General features: G+C 34.8%; 1 protein-coding gene across 1 annotated transcript; it reads right to left on the bottom strand.

The window, feature by feature from the left end:
* Window positions 1–11,667: 11,667 nt before the first annotated feature.
* LOC129265639 (late histone H2B.L3) lies at window positions 11,668–12,238 on the bottom strand. Its single transcript, XM_054903611.2, has one exon. The coding sequence runs from the start codon at window positions 12,217–12,219 to the stop codon at window positions 11,848–11,850; it is 372 nt and encodes a 123-aa protein (XP_054759586.1). The 5' UTR covers window positions 12,220–12,238; the 3' UTR covers window positions 11,668–11,847.
* Window positions 12,239–13,407: the final 1,169 nt, after the last annotated feature.

Raw genomic sequence — 13,407 nt, 5'->3', positions numbered from 1 at the left:
CGAAAAGCAATTTGGTTTTAGAAAAAAACCATACTACTTGCCATGCACTTTTAAATTTGTTGATAGCATATCTCAGGCTTTTGAGTGCAATGAATTTTTAATCAGTATATTTTTAGATCTATCAAAAGCTTTTGATTGAATTGATTTTAATATTTTATTCCATAAATTGTATTTTTATGAAATTAGAGGGACTCCATTGTTATTATTGAAAAGTTATTAGGCCATGCGTTTTATGTTGGGCCCGCAAATAGGTGGTATCTTTACATTTTCACGACAAGCACAGAAATGATTAATGTTATAATTTAACTTTAAATACATGTGCAACATGGGTATATTTGGTATCACATCAAAGGGAATCTTTATACCAATTACTGGAAAGAAAAAGAAATAACTGAGATTACTTCATTTACCAGTAATTAGCGATTATGTAACATCAATTTGCCATTTTTGCATAGTGGTAGACATGACGAGGTGAGCATAAATTTTTATTTCATTAAGAAACTAAATATGTAACATCACAGGACCTAAATATGAATAGTTTTGGAGCTCACTGGCTTATTCTCTAATCATAAATGGGCCAAATTAGAACTTTTAAGTTTAAAGGATACCTTATTAAGCTAATTAGTATAATTAATTGATGTAAATCATGAAATTAACACGATAGAAATTGTGCCTGTCTAATGTATAGAAAATGAGGAGAGATAAAATATAGTTGTAGGTTACACCTTCAATAAAAATACAACTATATAGTTGTAGGTTACACCTTCAAAAAAAAAAAGAAGCTGCAAAAATTTCAAAAGGAAAAGCACAAATTAATTAAAGTCTTAGGAGATAAATCAATCTATTGTTAATTATGACCTCATGGTTTCAATTTTGACAGTGTAGACTGACAATGATGACTTTGATGTGTCCGAATCTTCAGATTATTCTGGTAACATAACAGATAGCCAGTACACCTTTTATGCAAATTTGATTGCTGAAAACTTGTTTGAAGCAATAAAGCCTCATCTGATTCTATAATTTACTCTTATTTCTTCATGTTACATCACACTGCGTCTATGAATCAGTAGATGACACATATTTGGCTGGCACAAAAGTGTTCAGAGAATATTTTTCCAAATTATCAAAAAACTACTTGAGAACGAAACTCGTACAAAGATTACACTAAACAGAGGCAATTGTACCCATACATGTAGAGTAATTCTTGATGAAAATATGACATGGAAATATCATATAGATTTGTAAAAAGATTTCTAGAGTAATTGGAGTATTGAACAGAGTCAAAAAATTTTTACCATTACGCATCCTTGTAAATATAATACTTGATCTTGCCACATTTAAATTATTGTCTGATTATCTGGGGTGGCTGTGCACCATATTTATTCCAAAGGATATATGTGATTCAAAAACGTGCAATAAGGGTAATAAAAAATTCTTTTTTTAGAGCTCATACACAGATTTTATTTTTTAAGCTCAAAATTTTAAAGCTAAATGAACTTTATGAATCACAAATTATTTCATTTACGTACAAATATTTCAATTTAAATTCTACTTTTCCATCTTGTTTTAATACTTATTTTATATTTAATAGCAGTATAAATAATTATGTTACGAGAAATTCAAACAAACTATATATACCGTTCTTTCGTTATACACTTTTTTAATCTACAATTCGTTATAAAAGGACCAAGCTTGTGGAATAATTTACCCGATACTTTAAAATTGTCTGTTACATCCTAATCATTGAAACATAGATTGAAACAAAACCAACCAGGGGTGTGAGTGGTCACGAATAAAAAAAAACTGAAAAAAGCTGAAGAGTGTTGAAAAAGTCTGAAATAGAAAGAGCTCCAATACTTTTTGTACAGAGGAAGGCCAAATATAAGCTAAAATTAAGCTGAAATTCAAAACAAAAAAATCTGAACTCTCACACACCTGAAACCAACTGTCTACTTATATAGTTAAGATAAAATTCCAACTGCCTATCTAAAGGGGGGGGGGGGTGATGCCAATATGTTCATGTCTGTTATATTTTTTTGCCACTATTCTATTTGTTTTAATCGTACCATAATAATGAAATAATCAAGGGAGTCGGCTTTGACAGGTCAATGGCCTTTCTGACTTCCTTCCTACATCCGCTACATTTTTCTTTTCATTTCTTTTATATATATTTCTACCATTTTACTGTGATTTAAATTCTTCTACTCCTTTGTTGTTGTATCATATTATACTTGTATAGTGAGACCACCACATATCGACCACCTCTTTTGAAACCGACCACCTTGCGCGCATTAAAATTATTGCGTATTACAAACGATACGCGCGGGAGAGTAGGCGCAGTGTCCATATGAACGGTAAGAATCGATTTTACGAGAGAAAAAGAAGGGGGAAATGGTAAAAATTTAGTAGAATTTATCAAAATTGTTTTGACTCGACCCAAACCCGCCCCCGTTTCCGATAGGAAACGGCTTTAGAACAAATATCCGTCGTCAATCGTCGAATCATATGCCAGAGCTCGCAGTAGAACCAGAGGTCACAGCATGAAATTAAGAAAAAACAGATGCAAATTGCAAATAAGGCAAAATGCCTTTTCAATTAGGAGTGTAAATAACTGGAATGCTTTACCAGAGGAAGCAGTTTCAGCATCAAGTGTCAATATGTTCAAATCAGCTATTGAGAATGAGAGGCACTGGAAAAACCATCCACTAAAGTTTTTACCCTACCAGAGACTATCCAACGTGACGAGGGGCAAATAAGCTACAAGCTTTACATCTCTACATCCAAGTAAATCCAAGTAAGTAAGTAGTGCGACGATCATTTAGCATGTTGACATCACAGAACTGATTTGGAAGAGTCAAAATATTTCGCCACCGCGACGAGAATCGGCCGTAAACTTAGTGGATCGCGGGTGGTCGGTTTCAAAAGAAGGGTGCAAATGAGCAAATTTAAAACCGTCGTATTCGTTGTTCGCCGATATATACGCGAATTGAATCGGAGTCGCCGATCGAAACATGGGAATCTGATCTGCTCAATTTTCTGCACAAAATGACAAATGAGACGAAAACTAGGTAAAACTGATAAATATTTTCGCAGATATGATGCTTAGAAAATTAGGTGGTCGATAAGGGGTAGTTCCAACCATATATGTTTGTATGTTTTTAAAGGATGTCAAATAAATGAATTGAATAGTAAAGAAGTCTTTCCTAAGCCACTTCCACAGCCAGTGATTTTTCTTTTTACGCTCAATGATTCAAGGAAATGTGTTATCGCCTATTTATTTTTGTGTATAAGAAATCGTACACGCTAGTAATGGGAATGGCCTTCTGCGTGACGGTAGGATAAATCATCGGCATCAATGTCACCGATGTCGACGATGAATTAAGCCAAATGAAGCAGTAATTTAAATCAATCCAAAGTAAGATAAAGAATACATACCTGAACTGGAATACCATGTACCACAATGTGTTGCTCGTCGACTGGTTTCCATTTTGATAAATAACTGCTGACTGCAGTAGCTCTAATTTCCCAAACAAAACAAAGGATACCTAGCTCTATATTATTATTACGGTAAGATTAGTCGCGAAGAAGAAAAACGTCGAACGTAGAGAGCGTATTTTGGAGACCAAGAAAGAAGGAAAGAGAAAATAAGGTTGAAAACTTTTTTTTTTATATTTGTATGTTTAATAAGTTGTAAATGTTGTAATTTTACAACTTATTGAGACAGATCAAAGTTATTGTGACAAAAAGTAATATCAACAAAAATAAATTTAGCTTAACAAAAAAAAAACCCAAATAATACTAGGCATGCAAACACACTAACAATATAGCATTGTATGATGGTGGGCCCCAAGTCTGCGCACCTAACAATTTGAGTTAAGATTTAACATGAATTTCTTCTTATTTCACAAAATCTTTTGGTTAATAGTGTTCCTTATATTATTAAGAGTAAGTGTACCAAATTTCTCATTAAAAAACGAAAGAAAATATAAGATTTTCTTGAAAAAACCTTTGGGCAGTCATTTTCAGATTGAAAAAAAAATGGTATATTGTTAGTTTTTTAGTTATAAATTTGATGTTTAATCTTTAACGCTTATTGATTCTAAATTTTCTATCAATGAATTATTTAGTCGGGACATTTTTGGGGCCCACCTTGTTTCTCGTATACACTTCTGTTACGTGACTATCATACCCCTCACTGTAAAAACGCTGTTTAAAAGTTAAACAGCGTTTCTATTGTGTTAATCTTATTACGCATCTCTCATGCTAGGCTCCACGCCCGGCACCCCCATTGAACTTTCTCACACTTGTACTCCTAGCGAGAGGAGGCCTTAAACTTTTTAACAGGTATTAATGATTAAAAGCTAAAATCTAGGTCGTTGGGATAACATGTGCTATAGATAACCAGTCATATTCAAAGAGGCCGATTTTCTTTGTTTTACTTTTGGATTACAAATCATTTATTAAAATTGGAAGGTGAGAAGAAAAATAAGAAAGATAGGACGAGGAAGAAAATTAAATTCAAATTCAATTCAAATTCAAATTTATTTATTTCACTTCCATCAAACAAAAACAAATTGTATACCATGTATAAATATAAATATTTGTATCCGTTGCAAACAAAATTAATGATACATTATGTTGTGAAAAAACACTTAGACAATTTCGGCAACACATTGTAGGTTTTAAATATGTATACTAATTTTTCAATAGAAATTAAATTAAGATGGAAATGGGGGGACCCACTAAAAAGCAGTGCTTGTACAATGTGGGCCCCTCAAATGATGGAAGGGAGAGGATAATTGGAAAAAAAAAAACTTTCAGGTCATAGTACAAAAATAAAAAAATTCGCTCGCGCTTTGCATTAATACACAGCCATCTTTTTATTTCAACACGTGCTTAGAATTTTGTTCACTTTTTAGATCGAAATATATAAAATCAAATAATTTATTTAGGAAGATATCCATCTTTTTCATAATTTGTAGGTTTAAATCTTTAAAAAAAATAGCTCGCGCTTTGCGCTCGCATTGCTTATTGAGATAAACTGCTTGTTCTTTATTTCAAAAGTGCTTGAAAGATCCAGTTTTCATTTCAAATAAACATTTATTTTCCTCCATTTTACAAAATTTCTTCATTTTTGTTAACAAGAATTCATAAGAAATCAATTACCATAAAGAATATAAATATATACAGCTTATGTGTACAGAAGAAGGCGTAGGTCCCTAGAAGCACATGCTTGTGGCGGGATACGCCTGTTGACATATAAATCTGAATATAAAAAATCAATTTCGCGCTCGCATCAGTAATATCGTTGAGTCAGATACTATCCTGTTTATTGCTATAAGGTAAAAAGAAAATGATTTTTTGGGTCGGAAAAAAAAAATCAGGATATGCTTCGCGCTCACATTAATTAAAATTAGTTAAATAGCTAACCTGTCCTTCGTTTTAAAATATGCTAATAATACCAATTTTAGGCCGGAAATGACATACCTTCAGCACACGCTTCGCGCTCGAATCTAATATTGTTTAGTAAAATTCCTATCCTGTTCATGATTTGAAAAAATGTTCCGATTTTCCAGTTTTTAGGTTGGAAAATAAAAACTTTCAGCTCGCGCTTCGCACCCGCATTAATTGTTTAGATTCCTATCCTGTTCATATTTCAAAGTACTATGAATGTCCAGTATATTAGGTTGGAAAATCAAAAACTTTCACCTTTTGCTTCGCGCTCGCAATAATTGTTTAGATTCCTATCCTGTTCATAATTTTTTTAATTAAAGTACTAACAATGTCTAGTATTTAGGTTGGAAAATGAAAAAAAATTCAGCTCGCGCTTCGCGCTCGCATTAATTGATTAGATTCCTATTCTGTTCATATTCTTTTTAAGGTGCTATGAATGTCCAGTATTTAGGCTGGAAAATAAAAACTTTCAGCTAGCGCTTCGCGCTTGAATTCATTGTTTAGATTCCTATTCCGTTCATTATCAAGTGCTAAGAATGTCCAGTATTTAGGTTGGAAAATCAAAAAAAAAATTCAGCTCGCGCTTCGAGCTCGCATTGATTAGATTCCTATTCTGTTCATATTTTTTTAAGGTGCTATGAATGTCCAGTTTTTAGGTTGGAAAATAAAAACTTTCAGCTAGCGCTCGCTGCAGCTATCATTTAGTTAAATTCCTATCCTGTTCATGATTTGAAAAAGTGTTACGAATGTCCAGTTTTTAGGTTAGAAAATCAAAAACTTTCAGCTCACGCTCGCATCTATTATTTAGTTGAATTCCTATTTTGTTCATGATTTGAAATAGTGTTACGAATGTCTAGTTTTTAGGTTGGAAATCAAAAACTTTCAGCTATCGCTTCGCGCTCGCATTAATGGTTTAGGTAGGTTCGAATCTAGTTAAAGGACAAGTCCACCCCAACAAAAAGTTGATTCGAATAAAAAGAGAAAAGTCCAACAAGCATAACACTGAAAATTTCACCAAAATCAGATTCAAAATAAGAAAGTTATGATATTTTAAAGTTTCGCTTAATTTCACAAAACAGTTATATTCACATCCTTGTCGGTATGCAAATGAGGAGACTGATGACATCACTCACTCACTATTTCTTTTTTTTGTATTTTATTATGTGAAATATGAAATATCCCATTTTTGCCCTATTGTCGTGTGAAACAATGATTTATTCCTCCCTGAACATGTGCAATTAGAATTGTTTAATACTATATGGTTCAATCAAGTTGGTCCTTATTGTCAAATCTGTAAAAAATGAAATATTGTATAATTCAAACAATAAAAAACAAAAGAAATAGTGAGTGAGGGACATCATCGACTGTCTCATTTGCATTTCACTGAGTTGTACATATCACTGTTTTGTGAAAAATAAGCGAAAATTTAAAATATCATAACTTTCTTATTTTACATCCGATTTTGATGAAATTTTCAGCATGATGCTTCCTTGATTTTTCTCTATTTATTCAAATCAACATTTTTCTGGGGTGGACTTGACCTTTAATGATTACAAAGAATGTTCAGAATGTTCAATTTCCAGGTCACAATATGAAATATCAACATATTTGGGCTCGCGCTTCGCGCTCGCATTATTTATTGAGGCCTTTCATCTATAGTTATATATGAATACATCCCCTCTTGAAATATATAAATATATATATGTATATATATATATATATACATACATGTAATAAAGAAATGGATGAAGAGAACAATGGTATAGGCGTAGCTTAAATCAAGGTTCCCCAGAGCTATCTACCCTTTGGAAAAATTGGTAATGCCGAAAAATGTCTCTGCCGGGAATCGAACCCGGGCCCCCAGCTTTGAACGCCGGTGCCTTAACCACTAGACCACAGAGACGGGTTAGTGGCTTGGGCGACCCCGATCCGATTAACCGTCAGATAGACATATTTTCGACACTATACCAATTATAATTTCCTTTGTCGGGTTAATATTTAAATAAAAAGAGTTGCCAAAGCTGTTGTACATGTATAACTTCACACATTTATATACATACATGTATATATACATATATACATATATATATATATATATATATATACATACATGTAAATATACATATATACATGTGTATAGATATATATATATATATACTGTATATATATATATATATGTTTGAGTTAGTAATTCTGTAGAACATAAAAACGGAAAACTCAATTGTGTCCCCCCTTATACCTTCAAGGAGAGATTTCCGCCCATGCTGAGGAGTATTCCAAGTCTTTATGTTTTTAACAAACAATTTAAAGGCCTCGATGTTTGGTAAAACATCTTTGAATTTACAAATAAATATATAATATTTAGCCAGTAAAAATAAATAGGACAAAAACTTATCAAGTGATACTCCAAATAGTCAGTTTTCAAAATTGGTCATGGTAAAACTAAAATCATGTTTATTATTGTATGTATCAGTTGTCAAAATGGGGAGCCGAGAACTACTTCACAATTGCAAAAATAATGTGAACCATAGTTACTTCAAATTAATTACAAAATTTGCACTTTGGGGAGTACTTCCGTTTAATTTAAAAATAAACTTATTTAGGGCAATACACATGTGAAAAATTTCGAAATAAAAAGATCGCATCCTTGTATATCATAAGATTTAATAGGGGACTGTTTGACACAGAGAATGATGTAAATATAACCCCGGATAACGTTTTAATGGTTAACAATAATATTGATCAATTAACATACTATAAATATAAACAAAAGTATTTGCAATACAAATGCAGGACCTCCCGTTTTAAACAGTGCAATACCGTATTTGATTGATCTTCTTAAAAACTCGTAAAGTGTATATTTTCATTTGTAATTTCATTGTATACTGGAATTTTTTTATGTACCATTAGTTTTATCATTATTACATAATTGTTTTATGCTATATGTGCAATTGTTATGCCTTTGTAAATACATACATTTCAGCTTTTTAGCTGCAGTATGTATATGACTGTTTTACTGGAAATAAATAAACCATGAAATGAATGAATGAAATATCAGCATTTTCAGAACTTGGATCCGCGGCCACTGTCTCTTCAGGTATTTTTAACCAAGAAATTGAATTTTCTGCGCTCCTTATGAGGAATATTGAAATCCAAGACCACTTCCTTAAATATCTTGTGACCTGGAAACGGTGGATTAAGAAAATCAGAAATCGTAAAGGTATTATTAAATCTCAAAGTGTCACTATAAAAGTATTTCTTTGATTTTGATCAAATATTTTTGTTAAACCACAAAGACTGACATGGGCCCAGTTCAGAAAATTTAAGATCAACAATTGAAGTAGCATATTCTCGATACATATACCAAACACGCAAAGAATCTGCTATTTGTGTGTTACCCAATGATTGCAAAACACATAGAGATATGCTTTGGAAATCCAATGCTCCTGACATGAGCACAATTGGATTTCCAAAGCATCAAGAAGACACATTAGCCAATGCATTTTTTGAGCCAGAGAATAATTGTATAGATCGGCCATTAATATATTTGATGACCACATTGATTATATTCATTACACATAAGTTTTAAATACTTAATATTATCTTTTCGATAATCAAATCTATCAACATTTTCTACTTTTGAGGTAATGAAACTCAAATTTTTTGCTCGATCACTTCGCTCGTAACTTTCTTTTCAAGAAATAAATTTTGCCTGATACACCTGTTTCTTGCCCCTAAAAAATGTTTGCCTCATAAGCCACTGCCTGTTTATACCATTATCAGTTTATGATCGGGAAACTTTTGGCTCCCGTCCCCCCCCCCCCCCACCGGCCACCGACCCCTGATCACTCCTTTGTCCTCTTTTTATATCTTCTGTCCCACCCCCCCCCCCTTTGCCACCAAAAGGCCCACCTTCATCTTTCTATTTGCATTCCTAATGTGGTATAAGAGGAGGAGGCAAAGACTTTTTAGGCTTCCAGATTCATAAAATTGCGACAAAAGCTAGCTCACAATGATAATTATGTCAGTGTCACGTAGGCCTAATCATCATATTCATTTTTTTCCTTTTTCATCTTCGTTATTTTGTTCTTGGGGTAGTGGGGGACATTCCGACATGGTCTCTTTCTTCTCCTCTTCATTTTTTTTCCTTTTCCCTTCTTACTTTCCCTTTTTTGCAGTGAGATGCTTTCGAACTCGTATACGTACTAGTAACTCATCAGCTCGAGCGCCACGGCATGGTGTTGTATACTGCCAACTTGCGGGTTTTGTTACACAGGTTTGAATCGGGGTTGGACCATAGAGATGTATATCTCTATGGGTTGGACCCACTGATCTCTCCACTAACTGGATATGCCGGGAGGGTCCTTTGTTTGAAGCCCGCGAGTTCTATTGTCCGCCATATACCAGTTCCCCCAAAAGGAACGCGATCGCTCCACTATAGCATGTGCATTGTGAGCGATACGCTAGCTGTCTGCACACTGAAGCTCTCATTGCTTTCCATACAAAACTTCATATATTTAAGGTGCCAGAATTCGCAATTTTCTTGAAACCATGGTACTTTCCCAGTACATTTCGGAAACATAATTTTGAAGGGGTTGGTGTTTTTCTCACCTAAGGAAGAATGGATGAAATCCTTGACTTGTCAGGGGTATTTTGGAGGTTTGCCATATAACAACTTAGGGATAGGGCGAGGACTTTCTAGGTTATGTAGGCTTATAACACTGGGCTTGAAACCCCCTTTTATTTAAGTCCACCACCCCCCCCCCCAAAAAAAAAAAAAATCAAACAAGCATAACACCGAAAAATTCATCGCTTAAGTAAAACTTTAAATATCATAACTTTCATATTTTACTTCTGATTTTGATTAAATTTTCAGCATTATTGTGTGGTTTTTTTTCTCTATTCAAATAATCTTTTCCATGAGGTGGACTCACCCTTTAAGAGTCTCTCTCTCTCTCTCTCTCTCTCCCTCCGTCACATCGATCGACCCTCTTCAATTATCCTCTCCCCAGTTTGTTCATAGTATAGGCAGCGGAAGCGGGGGGGGGGGGGGGGGGGGTCCTGTCCCCCCTAAATTTTAGGTGGGGGGACAGACCCCCCAAAATTTATGTTGATAACCTTTTTGTTCTTTTTGCTTGTCAATTTTATTTCCTGCAAGCCCCCTAAATTCAGGTGGACCCCCCTAAAATTGTTGTGGTCCGCCCTAAAATTCTGGTTGATAACCTTCTTTTTTTTGCTTGTCAGATTATTTCTTTTGTTTTGCATCCCTCCCTAAATTTTGGGTTGATAACCTTTTTTTTTTATGTGATGGACATCATCGACTCCCTCATTTGCATGTCACTGAGTTGTGCATATAACTGTTTTGTGAAAATAAGCGAAACTTTAAAATGTCATAACTTCCTTATTTTAAATCCGATTTTGATGAAATTTTCAGTGTTATGCTTGTTTGATTTTTTCTCTATTTATTAAAATCAACATTTTCTGGGGTGGACTTGATCTTTAACAACCGACTTTGATGAATTTTTCAGTGTTATGCTAGTTGGATTTTTCTATTTTTATTCAAATAAACTTTTTGTTGGGGTGGACTTGTCCTAGATTCCCCCCCCCCCTTTTCCCTATAGCATTTTAACTCATTCCATTCTTCCTCTTTTCCCCGTTTCTTTTTGCCTCTTTTCTTTCCCTTTGCGCCATAAATTTCCGTTCCATATTTTGTTATCTCTTAATGTATTCCCCCTTTCTCACGTATTTCGGGATGATCATTCCCAGTCTCACATGTTTCTCTTATCTTCCTCTTTCGTCTTTCCTTTCGTTTTGCCTTTCTCCTCTTTAATATTATTTCCCTTTTCTTCCCTTCCCCTTTTTCTTTCTCGTTTCCCCCCCCCCCCTTTTCCTTTTTTATTTATTTTCCCTGTGAGCTCCGCTAGGGGGGGGGGGGGTGTCAAGACTGCTTCCAACCCCGCCTGTTACGCCACTGGTATGTTAGAAAGCTGTTGCTTTGCGTGAGTATCCAATGTATAGTATTAAGGCGGACAGAGATTTAAAAAAATGAAAAAGTACCCCCTAAAAAAAAGGTGGGCCCTGCTGTATGGGAGAGCGACCATGAGAAATTTCCAAATATAAATGAAAAACACAGTATTAACCTTTCGATGTAGGTAATTCCTGGATTAGAGTTGGACTCATTTGGAAATAATTACAGGGCACATAATTTAATGAAACATAAATCAGATTGTTGTTTATACACTGGATGGCAGCATTTTTATCTGGTCCAATAAATTCAATATGAAAATAAATGCCAATTTCTGAAAGTAAAATGAGCAAATCTAGAGTATCTTTCTTGTATATTTGGTGGCTCTAAAAAGAGCCGTTTTGTAGCAAATGTGGCGCGAACCAAATTTACTTGGAGGTGGTGTACTTGGTAACAGCCTTGGTGCCCTCAGAGACGGCGTGCTTGGCCAATTCACCGGGGAGGAGGAGACGGACAGCGGTCTGGACCTCACGGCTGCTGATGGTGGACTTCTTGTTGTAGTGGGCAAGACGGGAAGCCTCACCGGCAATACGTTCGAAGACATCGTTGACGAAGCTGTTCATGATGGACATGGCACGGCTTGAGATACCAGTGTCGGGATGGACCTGCTTCAGAACCTTGTAGATGTAGATTCCGTAGCTTTCCTTTCGCTTCCTCCTCCTCTTCTTGTCTCCGCTAGGCCTGGGGGCCTTAGCCTTCTTGGATCCCTTCTTTCCAGCGGTCTGTGCTTTGGCAGGCATGATGGTTGTTCGTCCCTAATCGTGATGAGAAGATGAACTGATTGGTACGAGGGGTTCCGAGCTATTTATACGAACGAACTCCGCTCCGCTCTTTGTTGGTAAACGCCCGCCCGCCCGCACTGGTTTCTAATTACGACCCAGCGATCCGTTTGATGGCGGTATATGCAAATATCTCGTTTCGTTTCCAAAGTCCGGATCAGGCCAAGGCGGAAACTATATACTATCGTGGTCTTGCTACATGGGTGTCGGGTAACAAGGATATACCATATACTTTGTATATAAACATTACGTGCTTTTTAATCAAATTTTGGTATGCGCTCGTTATCTCAAACCTGTCATTCCAAAACATATGTTTTTCATTTCATTAAATTAATGTTCCAACTTTATACAAAATAACAAAGAAAATACATTGTACAGTACAAAAAATAAAAAAGTGTATATAACATGGTTGTATTTCCTATAGGACAAGTCCACCCCAATCATAAGTTGATTTGAATAAAAAGAGAAAAATCCAACACGCATAACACTGAAAATTTCATCAAAATCGGGTGTAGATAAGAAAGTTATGACATTTTAAAGTTTCGCTTAATTCCACAAAACAGTTGCACATTCTGGTTGGTATGCAAATGGGGAGACTGATGACGTCATCCACTCACTATTTCTTTGTATTTTATTATAATGAAATATCAAATCTTCTCCTCATTGTCAAGTGAAACAATGATTAATTCCTCCCTAAACATGTGGAATTAGCATTGTTTCAATAATATTATGGTTCAGATCAGTTGGTCCTTATTGTCAAATCTGTAAAAAATATTGTATAATTCAAACGTACAATAAAAATAAAATAAATAGTGAGTGATAGACAACATCGGCTGTCTCATTAATTTTGCGTGTCACTGGGATTTGCATATATTTTTGTGAAAAATAAACGAAACTTTAAAATGTCACATCATTAATATTTTACATCCGATTTTGATGAATTTTTTTAGCGTTTTGCTAGTTTGATTTTTCTTTATTTATTCAAATCACGATGGGGTGGAACCAATGTTGCAGGGGTTGCCACTATAAGCTTTGCCTCGGTTCGTTCCGCGCTCGAAAATGAAAAAGGTGTTTCTACAGGTGTGGTTCTATGGGCCTTGAAGCCCTCACCACGGTCGTAAATGAGTGACGTAATACTATTCAAGTGGG

The sequence above is a fragment of the Lytechinus pictus genome, chromosome 7 (assembly GCF_037042905.1).
Source record: "Lytechinus pictus isolate F3 Inbred chromosome 7, Lp3.0, whole genome shotgun sequence".
Lineage (NCBI taxonomy): Eukaryota > Metazoa > Echinodermata > Echinoidea > Temnopleuroida > Toxopneustidae > Lytechinus > Lytechinus pictus.
Note: the sequence above shows the minus strand (reverse complement) of the source record. Positions and strands in the feature narration are given on the sequence as shown.

What these genes read in the sequence shown, in the direction of transcription:
- LOC129265639 (XM_054903611.2), bottom strand. Translation starts at nt 12,219, where the DNA reads ATGCCTGCCAAAGCACAGACCGCTGGAAAGAAGGGATCCAAGAAGGCT.